At 42.5% G+C, this 14,618-nt stretch overlaps 1 protein-coding gene, 1 long non-coding RNA gene and 4 other non-coding genes across 12 annotated transcripts in view; 4 read left to right on the forward strand and 2 right to left on the reverse strand.

The window, feature by feature from the left end:
- LOC118670931 overlaps positions 1–7,550 on the reverse strand; it is a 95,345-nt gene extending 87,795 nt beyond the window's left edge. Inside the window, exons 1-2 of the long non-coding RNA XR_004972521.1 lie at positions 6,382–7,550; positions 168–274 (exon numbers count right to left, since the gene is read on the reverse strand). This is a non-coding gene — a long non-coding RNA (uncharacterized LOC118670931). The remainder of the gene's footprint in view (positions 1–167; positions 275–6,381) is intronic.
- On the reverse strand, positions 6,640–6,712 carry TRNAR-ACG. Its single transcript has one exon. It is a non-coding gene; the product is annotated as a tRNA-Arg (tRNA).
- TRNAY-GUA lies at positions 7,063–7,156 on the forward strand. Its single transcript has 2 exons — positions 7,063–7,099; positions 7,121–7,156. It is a non-coding gene; the product is annotated as a tRNA-Tyr (tRNA).
- Positions 7,551–7,698: 148 nt separating the features above from the next.
- Positions 7,699–7,787, forward strand: TRNAY-GUA. Its single transcript is given in 2 exon segments — positions 7,699–7,735; positions 7,752–7,787. It is a non-coding gene; the product is annotated as a tRNA-Tyr (tRNA).
- Positions 7,788–7,920: 133 nt separating this feature from the next.
- Positions 7,921–7,993, forward strand: TRNAA-AGC. Its single transcript has one exon. It is a non-coding gene; the product is annotated as a tRNA-Ala (tRNA).
- Positions 7,994–14,187: 6,194 nt separating this feature from the next.
- The window catches only part of TRIM55 (tripartite motif containing 55), a 35,467-nt gene continuing 35,036 nt past the window's right edge, over positions 14,188–14,618 (forward strand). For 6 of the 7 annotated variants that reach the window (XM_036338395.1, XM_036338400.1, XM_036338397.1 and 3 more), the window contains exon 1: positions 14,188–14,519. In XM_036338395.1, coding sequence (XP_036194288.1) covers positions 14,352–14,519 — 168 coding nt within the window. In that variant the 5' untranslated portion in view covers positions 14,188–14,351. The remainder of the gene's footprint in view (positions 14,520–14,618) is intronic. The other variant, XM_036338401.1, reaches the window with a different exon arrangement.

Here is a 14,618-nt window from a genome sequence, read left to right on the forward strand (position 1 = left end):
TAGAATCATATATCAGCAGTTACAGGACAGATGTTAACACATTCTGCTCACCACTGGGCTGTCAACTGAGCTTTCTAATAGTTGAAAATCCAGTTATCAGCTTCTCTAATGCCTGAGAGCCCACCAGACACATCTTTGTTCTCAGGGCCTGAAAGAAGGGATCTTACCTTGTGAGGGGTCTCCCCTTTACTTCTGAGTAGTCTGCTCTGGTATCCAAGTATCTCCGCTCCTGAGATGTCCAAATTCATTTTTGTCAGACAAAGTTTCATTTTTCCTGGTGAAGAAGAATTGGGGAAAATTTTTAGGGCAGATTTTTACTTCAATAATGAAATTCCAACATTTAACGTTTTTATCTATTTGTACATATATATGTTAACTATTTATTAAACTGTCATTTTTCAGGGGTATTTATAATTGCAGAAAGTAACATTTTAAAGCGAATCTAGGTTTAAAAGTAACAAATGAAAGCCATCAGACAATAAAAATATTGTTGATATATTAACTTATTAGCATAACAGTTCTATGTAAAATGCCTTCATTTAAAAAGTTTATTGTGCCCTAGCTGGTTTGTCACAGTGGATAGAATGTTGGCCTGAGAACTGAAGGGTCCTGGGTTCTGGTCAAGAGCAGATGCCTGGGTTTCGGGCTCGATCCCCAGTGTCGGGCATGCAGGAGGCAGCCGATCAATGATTCTCTCTCATCATTGATGTTTCTGACTCTCTCCCTTCCTCTCTGAAATCAATAAAAAAATATATATATTTTTAGAAAGAAAATAAAGTTTATTGTATTTAGGATGGAATTTATTTGTAAATTTATTTGTAAAAAATTTATTTGTATTTAGGATGGAATTTATTAATATACAGCATATTAGGAAATTAATTTTTAGCCACAAAAAAATTACCTGAAAGACACGTCAAAAGATAAAGTTTTTTTTTTTTAAATATATTTTATTGAGTTTTTACAGAGAGGAAAGGAGAGAGATAGAGAGTTAGAAACATCGATGAGAGAGAAACATTGATCAGCTGCCTCCTGCACACTCCCCACTGGGGATGTGCCCGCAACCAAGGTACATGCCCTTGACCGGAATCAAACCTGGGACCCTTCAGTCCGCAGGCCGACGCTCTATCCACTGAGCCAAACCGGTTTTGGCAAGAGATAAAGTTTTAATACAAGAGAAAAATGATTCATTTCCCTGCTTAGCTTCCGCTTTTCTTAGTTCTCTTACCTCCTTCTCAGCACATCCCTTTTCCCAAACTAAAGGATTTGAAAGGAGGTGGAAAGTGATGGCTTTTAGGACCACAGGTGCTTTTGTATTTGAAAAAGATGATTCATTCTTTCATAAATTAAAAATAAATCTGTCAAATGAATAATAATTACCAATAATTGTAGTGCTTTGTACCTGACACTACCATAATAAATTTGTATTGGCCTTATATAAGCCTATTCGCTTAATACAACAACCTATGAGACAAGGACTATCACCATTATCATCATTCCCCATTTTTCAGACTAAGAAACTAAAACACAGAAGAGTTGAGTAGCTTGGCAAAGGTCACCCATCTCTCTGTTAACAAATGGCTCCTATGACCCTCCTTAATGGAGGTGAGGGGCTGGGGATTGGTTTCATCAAAATCTTTTGAAGTAGTGATTTGGTATATAATTCAGGATTTAGTTTGACTTAATAATACAGTCAATCTTCTTCATTCACAGATTCCATATTTGAAAATTTGCCTGCTTGCCAAAATTCATTTCATGATCATGCACAGACATACACAGAATGACAAGAAACTTCAGTTGACCAGCTGAGGTTGAACAAGGCAATGTTTTGCCTTCTTAGCTCAGCTCTTACTGTAAACAAGTGCCACATTTTTTTTCATTTTTGTGCTTTTTGTTGGTGATTTCACTATTTAAAATGTTTAAAGGCAGCCCAGCTGGTGTGGCTCGGTGGTTGAGTGTCGGCCTGTGAAGTAGGAAGTCATGATTCCTGGTCAGAACATATGCCCGGGTTGTGGGCTCGATTCCCAGTGTAGGGCATGCAGGGGGTAGCTGATCAATTCTCTCTCATCATTGATGTTTCTTTCTCTCTCTCTCCTCCCTTCCTCTCTGAAATCAATAAAGATATATAGAAAATAAAATGTTTAAAGGCATAGTGCAGAAGTGTTGCCTAGTGTTCCTAAGTGTAAGAAGTTATAATGTACCTTATGGAGAAAATATGTATGTTAGATAAGCCTCTGTTGGCTGTGAGTTCAATGTTAATGAATCAATAATACACTAAATACAGCGTCTAAACAGAAACACATATAAAACAATGCATGTATTGATCACTTAATGAAAATGTTGTGTACAGAGGCTCACAGGAACTTAACCCTATATTCCTCTAGCAGCAATAGTTCAGTATTCACTAAATCAATATTTGTGGTGATTTTATAAAACCTAACTTCAAGTAACAAGAATCAACTACATCTCCCCTAGAGTTCTCCAGAATGGCTTCCTTTCTGATCTCAGAAACAATCTGTGGTTTCTCACAAGTAGCTTTCTTGGACACAGTACATATTTACAGAAAGCCACAGATGAGAATTCAGTAAATCTGACTTCAGCCCCACTCCCTCAATCTGGGGGGTCATCCTGAAGAAATTATTTATTATTATTTCTTGGTAGAGCTTCCTGATCTATAAAACAGTTTCCTTGAAAATGCTTTCTTATGCATACGTGTCAGGTACTTTTTAAACTGTACCTTGTCATAACTTCTGTGAAGCACCACTGTTAACAAATTCTAGGGATTTTATTTTTGGGTTCTAGAGGTAAGAGAGTTCACTTTAATAAATGGAACATTCTTTTACTCCCAGAACGTCCTGGTCATCGTCTGACCAAGCCTAGCCTCAAAAGCCATCTTTCAACCTCCTTGCTCCTAGGAAGCAGTCCACTCTCTGTAATTCAAGTGTTCAACTGGGGACAGGGAGACCAAGGAGAGGGTCCTGGCTGGTGACTCAGGAGATCTGAGACCTCATCTGCCATTGTGTATTGTTATTGAAGGTAAGTCATTTCACATCTCTGGGTATCAGTTCCTCTATTTTTAAACAATTTTTACTACATGCAAACAATACCAAAGAATGCAGGAAAGAAGCAAATTTCTTTTTCCTCACCACCCCTATATTAGTTTGCTAGGATTACCATAACAAAATACCGGACTGAGTAGCTAGACAATAGAAATTTATTTTCTCATAGTTGCAGAGGCCAGAAGTGGAAGATCAAGATGTCGGGGGGTTTGATTTCTTATGAGGTCTCTCTCCTTGGCTTGCAGATGGTCATCTTCCTGCTATGTGTTCACATAGCCTTCTCTCTATGTGTGCACGTTTGGTGTCTCTTTCTCTGTGTCCTAATCTCTTTTTATAAAAACACTAATCACATTGGTTTATGGCCCACCAAATTAACTCTCTTTACCTCTTTAAAGGCCATATCTCCAAATACAGTCACATTATGAGGTATTAAGGGCTAGGGCTTTAATATTCGAATTTGGAGGAAAGGGGGATGCAAATTAGCCTGTAACACATGCCATCAATTGTGCCCAATTTCAGTTTGCTTTCATTTGGACCATGAGTCCTTCATAAAGCTCTTTGTTTTGTTTCTTTTTTGTTTGTTTTTTAGAAATTCCTAATCCTATATAAAACCCTAATATGTAAATTGACCGAATGGTGGAACGACTGGTCACTATGGTTCACTGACCACCAGGAGGCAGATGCTCAACGCAGGAGCTACCCCCTGGTGGTCAGTGCGCTCCCACGAGAGAGCGCCATTCAGCCAGAAGCCAGGTCACAGCTGGCGAGTGCAGTGGCAGTGGTGGGAGCCTCTCCTGCCTCCGACGCGGTGCTAAGGACCCCTCGGGAGATGTCTGACTGCCAGCGTAGGCCTGCTCGGTGGACACCCCCTGAAGGGTCCTGGACTGCGAAAGAGTGCAGGCTGGGCTGAGGGACCCTCCTCCCCCTCTAGCTATCTTTACAATTACCTATTTGTACATAACAAATGGCTCCTGTTAACCTCCTTAATGGAGGTGAGGGGCTGGAGATTCATTTCATCAAGATCTTTTGATGTAGTGATTTGGTATATAATCACAGAAATCAAAATCTCAGGTTTGTTAATTGTACTTTGTTGTTTTCCATACTACAACAGTCTTTTTTCTTTTTGCATATCTTTATTATCTTTTCACTGGGATCCTAGGAAGGAGGGGGTACAATCATTTATTCCCAACCATAAGCCTAGAGGTGAGCTGCCCTGATGGTTGCATATGATTTTGACCTTGGACACATTTCATGGGACAGGGGTGTGCATCTAATGGAGGCCAGACAATGAAGCGTTTTGCAGTCAGGACTGAAAAGAGAAGTGAGTCTCTAGTTGATAAAGGTCTTAGTCTGTTTGGGTTGCTATAACAAAATAGACACCACAGACTGGGTGGCTTATAAACAATTTATTTCTCACAGTTCTGGAGGCTGTAAGTCCACGATCAGGCTGCCAGCATGGTCAGGTTCTGGTGAAGACCCTCTACCCACTTGCAAACTTTTTAACATCTGTGTCCTCACATAGTGGTAGAGAGGAGGGATCTCTCTGGAACCTCTTTTATTTGTTTTTAAATTTTTATTTTTAAAATCTATATTGTTGAAAGTATTACCATATGTCTCCTTTTTTCTCTTATTGACCCCTTTTGGCCCACCCCCACCCGAACCTCTTTTATAAGTGCACTAATCCTGTTTGTAAGGGCTCTGTCCTCATGACCTAATCACCTCCCATAGGCCCCCACCTCTTATTGAGCGTTTGGTTTTCAACACGTGAATTTGAGGAGACACAAGTATTCAGTCTATAGCAACAGACTGTGAGAGAGAAAGGTCAGGAACTTTGCGGGGGAGGCAGCACCATGTTTTCAACTCTGCACTAGAGCAGCGACTTTCAACCTTTTTCATCTCCTGGTACACCTAAACTAAAATTACTAAAATTCTGTGGCACACCAAAAAATACATTTTTGCTAATCTGACAAAAAATAAAATAAAATAGGTATAACTAGATTCATTCACATTGACGGCTATTGTTGTTGGCTGTTGTCGTATTTTTATTTGATAATATAAGGGAAAAGAGGTCAGGGCCCCTGACTAAACAGTCGGGTGCTGCATGTCTTACAGATTCTCGAGGCACACTGTTGAAAATGGCTGCACTAGAGGAGTTCAAGAGGAGCTGAGAGGCACTGGGAGAAAAACCTTAGGAAGGCCCAGGTTCATCTCATCCTTGGTTTTCCGGGGACACCCTGTATCTTTACAAGCAGTGTCTCCCTTGCTTACACTGACTGTGCGAGTTTCTGTCACAAGTACGAGAGCCAGGAATCCTGCACCGTCTTTGCCCCCAGGAATGTGGTCAGGCCGCTGATGGAGGAAAGGGGGCATCAAAAGGGGCTTCTGGGAGGGCCCAGGGTTTCGGGCACAGAGGCGGTGGCAGCGGCCTCGGCAGGTAACAAACGCCACCCTTGTGAAGTGAAAAGGTACCAGTCAGGCGGAGGCTCTTTTCTCTTGGCCCAAGCGTACAAGGTTCTGTCCACAAACTGAGGGGAGGGGTGTAACCCTCTTCCCACGTGCAAACTTTTCAACTTCCGTGTCCTCACATAGCCTGAGAGAGGCGGGATCTCTCAACTTCCCGCAGAGATCGTACTGTTTTAAAACTCTCAGAAACACTATTAACTTCAAAGATTTGTCAAAAATGGCAAAATGTTCAGTAGGAAACAAATAAAACCCACCATTATTTTGTTCAAGTAAGCCTGTGCTTGTCCCCCAAGCCCTACATTTTTAACTGCTTTTAACCATATTTGTGTAGCCTTAAGGAAGTCGTCTTCCCACTTAAAAACCAGCCCTTTCCTCATCTCTTCCCGAACTTCGCTTTTTTATCAAAGCTTTGATTTTTAGGAATTGCTATCTTACTTGGAGAGTCTTACGAAAGAATTCTAAACTCCTCTCCACAAATAAGATGAATACAATTAAAAAAAAAAAAAAAAAAAAAAAAAGACTGTCTGCTCAAACCAATACAAGGCCCTCTTGGTTCAAAGACGCTTGAGAGCAGAAGCGAAGCCCTCCAATGAGTTTCACGTTGTGCTTACAACCGAGGAGGGCTCAGTGCCTTTAACAATCAAATAAGTAAAACAGGCCCCAGATCAGAAAGTCGTTTAAAGAACCTGAACTTCTGGCCTCCGCACAGCCGGGGGTGGGGGGTGAGGGGAATGGGGGGGTGCCTCTGGTGACGTAGGGGCTGTGAAGTCTTCAACTACCTTTACCGACCCGAGCCCTGGCCCCGGCGGGAGCCGGCCTGGAACTGGGACCGCTCGTCCCGGGAAGTGTGCGCGGGCCTCACCTTGCGGCTTCCCACCTGGGCCCGCGGGGGCGGCCCTCTGTCCTCCACGGCCCGCGGGGCGGCTGGCCTCGGGGTCGCGTCAGTGCCCCAGCTCTCAGCATCTCCCCCGGCCGACGGTGCGAAAGGCCAACGTGCCGTAAACCACTCTGGGCATTTGTGGTTTGGAGGAGCCACAGAAAGTCATGCTGTCGGGAGGGGGACACAGTGTGGGGATTGTTGTGATCATCTGTGGTTTTAAAACGGGAGGTAACAAAACGCCGAGCCAGGCAGGAGTCGAACCTACAATCTTCTGATCCGTAGTCAGACGCGTTATCCATTGCGCCACTGGCCCCTTGTGCCGGGGAAGCGGTGGGGGGGGGCATAGAGACCATAGAGTCGTGAGCCTTATCAGGCGTCGCCGCCCGATCGGCGGCAGTAAAGGAAAAGGGCGCCAGGCAAGCGGGGCTGGCGTCGGGGTCCCTGAGTCCTGGCACCACACTTCTCGGACACCCGAGTGTCCTGGACACCCCAGGTCCAGAGCTCCCGCCAGCAAAGCTGTACTACTTTTCTGCGCACGCGCACAACCACGCAGCACATCCCGCTCCGCACCGTGTTGCGCCTGCGCAGATCCGCCTCCGTCGCGGGTTGGGCGCGCTCTCCTGTTTATATTGAATCTCAGGAGGCGGACCTCCGTCGCCCGTCCCTTCGATAGCTCAGCTGGTAGAGCGGAGGACTGTAGTTGATTTCCGAATCATGAGTCATCCTTAGGTCGCTGGTTCGATTCCGGCTCGAAGGAGACAAGCGCGCTTTTTATTCCCTCCACCAACTTTCTGTGGTTCAAGTCCTTTCCGTGGTTACATTTCTCTAATATACATTACATTACAAAGAACATTTGGAGTTTCTACCACTTGCGCTCCACTTTGGGCCCACGGCAGCGGCTCCTTTGTGAAGCCTTTTGCGAACCCCGGAAGCGCGCCCTGCTGTCCGAGTTCCGAGCGCGGCAGTGAGTCTGCGCTCGGCCGGAGGTGCCAGGACGCAGCCTTCTGCGTGTGTCCAGGTCGTCCTGGGCGTGTCCGGGCCCCTGAGCCTCGCGGAGAAAGCCAGCGCGGTCACGCCGGCGGCTCCCGGGGCCGCGGACCGCCTCCTCTGCGTCCCCCGTGAGGCGGGCGCCCGAGCGACTGCCAGCGGCTTCCGGCTGCCGGAGGAGGTGGGAGGGCTGCGTGGAAGGTTTTATGCTCCAGGGACCTGGAAATCAGGAAGGAAACGTGGTAGAAAGTACACTAAAGCCAGGAAATATCTGGAAGTTATGGGAAGAGTCAGGACAAAGTTCCTTCGCTCCCTTCGATAGCTCAGCTGGTAGAGCGGAGGACTGTAGGTGCGAGCCCGCTGTCATCCTTAGGTCGCTGGTTCGATTCCGGCTCGAAGGAGAGATGATTGTGTTTTGTTTCTTTGGCCTCGGTGGTGAGGAAGGTCAGGAATGTGATCGAAGTATGTTTATCTTCGTGACTACGTATGCTGACCTCTCTCTAGGGGAAGAGATAAGGCGCCTTAGCCAGCGGTGGGGGATTAGCTCAAATGGTAGAGCGCTCGCTTAGCATGCGAGAGGTAGCGGGATCGATGCCCGCATCCTCCAGTTTTTTATTTTTCCCCTCTAACCTCGTTTTTCCCCTCTCGATTCTCAATTAAAATGTTGCTGAAAGTCAGCCATAGGGCAAGTGAAGGGTACAGCTAGTTTGAAGTTACCGCTCTATAAAACTTTCAGACGAGGGTTATGGGTGCACGACGTTTATCCTTCAAGTTTTAAAAGTTTAGACCCACTTATTTGGGAAATTCACGAAATCGTTTTTTGTTTTTTCTCTCCTAAAATGGTGACAGATTGCAGTCACATCTTGCCGTTTGAATTCCTTTGCGATTGATGGCTGCACTTCCAGGGATTTATCCAGGACTAAGCTGCCCGTAGTTAGAATAGCTGACAGATGGAAAATAAACACTAACAAAAACAAACAAAAAACAGAACTTGGAAAAGTGCGCTACTTTAAATTTAGGTTGAGCTGTGGAAGCGAGGACTATTCTGCTCCATCTCAACTGTGTACAGTGAGGTGGCTGGCTCTGGGCAAATCTGAATATAAGATAATGTATACCTAGGAGAGGTGACCAAATGGAGACAGGCCTGAACCCAGCGCTTGCTGATGGAGGAGAGTTCTAATGCCATTTTTCTCCTGGGAAATAACTGTGGAGAGTTAGAGAGAGATCAGCACCAAGGGGATTAATTAGAGGAAAGTTAAACAAAAACACATACACTCACTGAAAGGTTCAGAGATTGAGCAGAATACACACAAAGGCTCTTCTGGCAATAAGTTCTCCATACCCTATTTTTCTAGACTACAGCCACAAAAAAAGCTGTTGAACTCATACTGTAGTTCTAAACACAAAAATAAATCTTCTAGACAAAGGCGGAGGTATTATTATTATTATTATTATTATTTTTTTTGAGGATTACAATTAACAAATGATCATTCTTTTATCCAATGTCCATTTCAGGGTTCTAGGCGACCTGTACGTTTTTGTTACCAATGTGTACAATCTGTTGTATTTTATTGGTATATCTTTCATTTTCTAGGACAGTGTTTGTGTGTGTGTTTTTTTTTATCTCATTTTATTCTTTTCAATAAAGTCTTTCAATAAAGTGCATAGTAATTCACTTAAAATATACTCTCATCATTTTGGGGGAAACAAATTACAAAGTAGGGTATCATTTTATCAGATGATATGTCCCAAGTTTTGGGTGTTCTAGATGGCTGACAGGAGGAGCTGGCAGTGAAACTATAGATTACTAAAAGAACAAAAATTGAGCAATAAGTCAAAAGAATGGGAAGGTATGCACCCAAAATCCAGGTGGACAACACATGTTTAGGGCAGATGAGTGAGCAAGAATTCAAACAAGATCTCAGGATCAGTAACCTGGATGTGGAATGGAATTCATGACAAAGTGGGATTTATTCCAAGAATATAAAAGTGGTTCAACATTCCAAAATCAACATTAATTCATCATACTAAACAGACTAAAGAAGAAAACCCACATGATCATTTCAATAGATGCTGAAAAGTATTTGACAAAATTCAACATCCATCCCAGATTTTTAAAAACTGTCAGTAGACTTAGAAGGGAAGGGAACTTCTTCAAACTGATAAGGGGCATCAATGAAAAACACAGCTAACACTATACTTCACAGTATGAATGCTTTTCTCCTAAGATCAGGAACAAAGCAAGGATGTCCATTCTAGGGTTTCTAGTGAGTGTAATAAGGCAAGAAAAATGAAGTAGAACATGTCTAGATTGGAAAGGAAAAAGTAAAACTATCTCTACAGATATCTCATTTTTAAAAAATATTGATCACATGTTGAAATGATAATAGTTTATATGTTTGGGGGTTAAATAGAATATATTAATGCAATAATTCTATTTGTTTCTGATTTTCAATGTGGCTACTAGAAATTTAAATCATATATATAGCTCATATATACCACTCAGATCTTATTTCTATTGGGTAGTTAGGTCGGAGAGATAAGAGCCAGATCAGGCCTTAGGGACCACAGGGAAGATTAATATCTTTATCCTAGGGGTAATAAGACCATTAATTGGATTTAAATAGGGAGTGACATATGAGAAATAGATTGCAGAAGGCAAGAGTGAATTCAGAGAAATCAATTAGGACACTGGGGTTGAAAAGGAGGTAGAGGGGAATTGTATATGCTGAGGATGGAGTCAAGGAGGGCCTGGAGCCAAGGTGAGGAGTTCAGACATGGCCAATGGAAAGCCTTAGCTAAAATATTTGCTCCTTTTTGGTAGTCACTGTTTATTTCTGGCATGTGGATTATGCCAAGGAATATTCAGAGGGAAGTACAATATGTTGGCTTTCAAACATTTCCTCAGAGATATTTATGATGAAGTAAAATTTATAAACAACAGATTTGGAAAAGGAGTAATTATCAAAATGAAAAAAAAAAAAGCTTTCAGCCAGAAGTCTGCAAACTAATGAAAGAAATGCCATAGTGTTGGCTTCTGCTAAGTCCTTTTCAAAGTAGTTCATTTCTCTTTAATTTTAGATTTTGTAAATTTTTTTCATTAAAAATTTAAAAACCACATATTCAAACTGTCTATTGGCAGATAGACAGCTAAACTGAAAAGACTGACAATGTAGACAGAGGAAAATTTTAAGTATTTTCTAGATGCCATGAGTTGAGTCCGTGTTATAAGGCAATTCTTGTTTTCTCTTCCACCAGGGCCTCTCTGCCTTGCTGCTTTACTTCAAACTGTATCTATGTTTTACTTCCCTTTAGCTCTATCTGACCATAAGTTCTCTGTTTTGTTTGATGAATTACTCAGCTTCTTAGAGACCCAACTTTCATCCTCTGACTTACCTGGGGATTGGGAAACTGCTGGAGGAGGTGAGAGCAGTGGTGGTTTTGCTTCAGCTTCTAAATGTCTAAACATACTCCTGCCCAGTCTAGTGAGACTCAGGCATGAGGGGCAGTTGGGGTTTCAACTAATTGCTCCCATTTGGCTTCAACTCCTTGTCCTAGTGTGGGGAGGGATGGGGTAGGAAAAGGGGAGGATGTCATGCACCAACTCCTATAGAGTCCAGGATACCTTCAGGAGATTAGGCTGGTTTTCATGTCTCTGTGGAGGCCCAAGTCCACTCCAAATCCCAATGACTTGAACCAGACTTTAATTCTGATTCAGTTCCGGAATTCTACCTGTCTCTTAGACTCTGTGAATGATTTGGGAGTGGACTAAAATTTTTTGGTTCCTCCCTAGAATAGAGTGCTACTGCCATGTCCCATTCTCAGCTCACATGCCCACCATATAGATTGCTGGTCTCTGAGAGTAGAGAGGATGGAGGAATGGAGAAAAGCAGATGAGGAGGAAAAGGAAATAATTACCCATCAACTTCACTCATATTCCTATGGGATTCTTTCTAGTTTCCTGTGTAGCCTCCAGAGGCAGTTCTAAGAAACAGTAAAAGGCAGAGAGCAAGAAGGAGCAGAGGGAAAAAGAGGAGAGGATAGGGATCAACTCTATGTTAAATAATCAAATTGGGGATTGTCTTTGTCAAAATTAATACTGTTTCAGAGGGGAGGGGGGTTTCCTTACTCATTCTGCTAAATTAGGTTCTGAAGTACTCTACTTATCGCTAAGAGAACTGAAATACAGCTAGGTGAGGTCAGTTCCCTGAGATCACAAAGCGAGGAGGCCATCAGTGCTGAATAGGCCTGTCTCTGACTCACTGTGCAGCTTCCCATTTCATTGCTCGTTGCTCAGACTCAGGGCATCTGAGTCATCTCTGTGAGTTCTACTTTTGTAGTCAACCCAGAGTCCATTTCCTCCTTTCCTTCCCCACTGCCATCGCCTGGTGCCAGGGCTTTGTGACCTTTCACCCAGGCTATTGGCAACAACCTCCCATCTGGTCTTTAGCCAGGTCACTGTCACTTTTATCTGTTCCAACCACCACTGTGAGATTATAATCTAGCCAATGCACAGCTCTCATGGAAACATCCCTCTGAGAAACTTTTAACACTTCCTGTTGTCTAATTTATTAAGTGTTGAAAACTCTTTAGCCTGGTGTGCCTGGCCTGCCAATGAGCCAGCACTATGTTCTGCACTCCAGCCCAAAGCACCATACAACTCTGGGCATTCCCAGCTCTCCTGTGCTCACAGTCTTTGCTTCTGTGCCTTCTCTTAGGAAGCCCCACCTAAATTCCTCAGTGGATCAATTCAAAAGCTACCCCACCCATGAAGTCTTCCTAACTCCTCCAGCTCTGAAATTCTGTAGCTCTTTATAACATGTTGTCTTATACTGTGGTTCTGCATATGCATGCCTCATCTCTACTGTTAGACTGAGCTCCTTGAGGACAATGACCTGTGTCTACTTCGTCTTTCAATCCCCAGAGCCCAGCACAATGGAATCACATGATAAACACTCAATGAATGTTTTTTTGAAAGAATGAATTCCTCTTATAAGGATAGACTCTGCTATACTATATTATTAGTTTAAGTGCTTTTCTTTATTATTATTTTTAAAATATATTTTTATTGATTTCAGAGAAGAAGGGAAAGGGAGAGATAGAAACATCAATGATGAGAGAGAATCATTGATTGGCTGCCTCCTATAACTCTACCTCTCCCCTCACTGGGGATCGAGCCCACAACCTGGGCATGTGCCCTGACCAGGAATCAAACCATGACTCCTGGTTCATAAATCGATGTTCAACCACTAAGCCACGCCAGCTGGGCTAAGTGCTTTTTGTTTTAGGTTGTAAGGGCTTTTAGAGTAGAAACTTTCTTTTATTGTGCTCAGACCTTCATAGCTCACACAATAATAAACACAATTAACTGCCCAGGCTGACTGAACTGAATTAAAACAGTAAAAAGATTCTACCAATTCCCCTTTCACTATAGTTGCTAAATAGATATTGAAAAGAATAACAAAATTCTCCAAAGATCCCTGATATGTTTATGAATATATATAACTTATTATTAGTTAATGGAGCTTTTTAGATTCTCAATAAGCTCTCAGTAAACACAGCATTAAGACCACACTTAACCAGTCACACCTACATAGTCTCTACCAGTAATTAAGTGCACATCAGGGATATGTTAACAAAGTATCTTCATTATTTGAGGTTTTTAAAATCAAAGAGGAATGAAGCTACAAATTCATCACATAAAAAATAGACATGTATTTCTTTTTCATTTTTAATATAATTTAAAATTTTTAATGAAATATATATTAATGAAACAGTTGTTTCACAAAATCTTGGCAAATAACAGAACAGACCAAGAATATCAGAAACCACCAGGAAACTAGCATTTAAAAAATCAACTTGGAGGACAAAGCAAATGCAGAGGTGTAGGTATTTCAGACCAGATAAGAAACAGGTATGGAAGCAGGACTTCATTTTCCCTTCAGTTGGCAATGGCACTGATGTCTGTCACCCGTCATATATCAAAATGAGATAATGGGTCTACCCCAGGTGCCAGTTACTACCTCATTACTGACAGTCATTGCAAACTGTTTTAACCTTTTAAAGATTGTTCCATTTTCTTTGTATTTTGGGGTGTGTATAGGGGTGAGAGTGAGGGTACAGGATGACAAAAGGTTAAGGAAGAGGAAAAGCAATGTAAAACAGAAAAGAACACACTGGAGTTTGGTTACACAGCTTTTAAAAATAATGGAAACATCCACTGTTATTTGATTTTTTTACTTTGGAGACGCTTTTATAGTGAAAAGATTTGAAATCAGTTTTTAAGTTAGAATATTTTCCATACCACAACCCTTGTGAAGAAGTAATATTTAACACTGAGCAAGTATTTTCAATGATTGACCTTGTGAAGCTGGGATAATGATTTTCAAGGTATATTTTCACCTGAGATGATATGATCATGCTACTTGGATAACTCACTTTCTAAATTCTCAAGACAGAAATTGCATTCATTATACAGTTATACTCTTGCCTGGGCTGCATTTTTCCTGGTCCTGGAGAAACCCGTCACCATGTCCTTACCAAAGACTCACAGAGGGCAGGGCTCTGTGACTCCTCGGCATACTCATTCGCATTTGTTGTTGACAACTGTCTGCTTCGACCTCCTTCTCCTCCCAACTCCGTCTAAATGGAGTGTGTAATCCTCCTTCCCACTCACTCTTTTCACTCCCTGGGGTAGGAATGTTGGCTCCTGTTCTCTGTCACCTGTCAGAATCTGTCCTCCTGTCACTGGCTTATATGGACAAGTCAGCCTTCTGTCACGTGACCCCAGCTGCTAAAAACAGCCCCAGCTCCCACTCCAAACCTGGGCCTGAAACAATGTCCTCCACCAAAAGAAACATGAAGGACACTTGATCACACAATCCTTGGAATTATTTCCAGGAAACCCTTATAGAGACCATTCGGAGCACCCCTTCCCTGGCGGTGCACACTGTGACGGCTAGGAGATGAGCGCATCTTTGAATTATAAGTCTTTTTCCAAAGAGCAGCAGACCATGGACAACTTGGAGAAGCAACTCATCTGTCCCATCTGCTTGGAGATGTTCACGAAGCCTGTGGTCATTCTTCCCTGTCAGCATAACCTGTGTAGGAAATGTGCCAGTGATATCTTCCAGGTAGGTTTGTTTGGAATGTCGGGGTGGATAGATTCTTTGGAATTAAGTGCTTAACTTTGAGGTGAATTCCTTTAGAAAACTTTAAAAGGCTGCATTCAT

Source organism: Myotis myotis, unplaced genomic scaffold, assembly GCF_014108235.1.
Source record: "Myotis myotis isolate mMyoMyo1 unplaced genomic scaffold, mMyoMyo1.p scaffold_m19_p_16, whole genome shotgun sequence".
In the NCBI taxonomy this organism is placed as follows: domain Eukaryota; kingdom Metazoa; phylum Chordata; class Mammalia; order Chiroptera; family Vespertilionidae; genus Myotis; species Myotis myotis.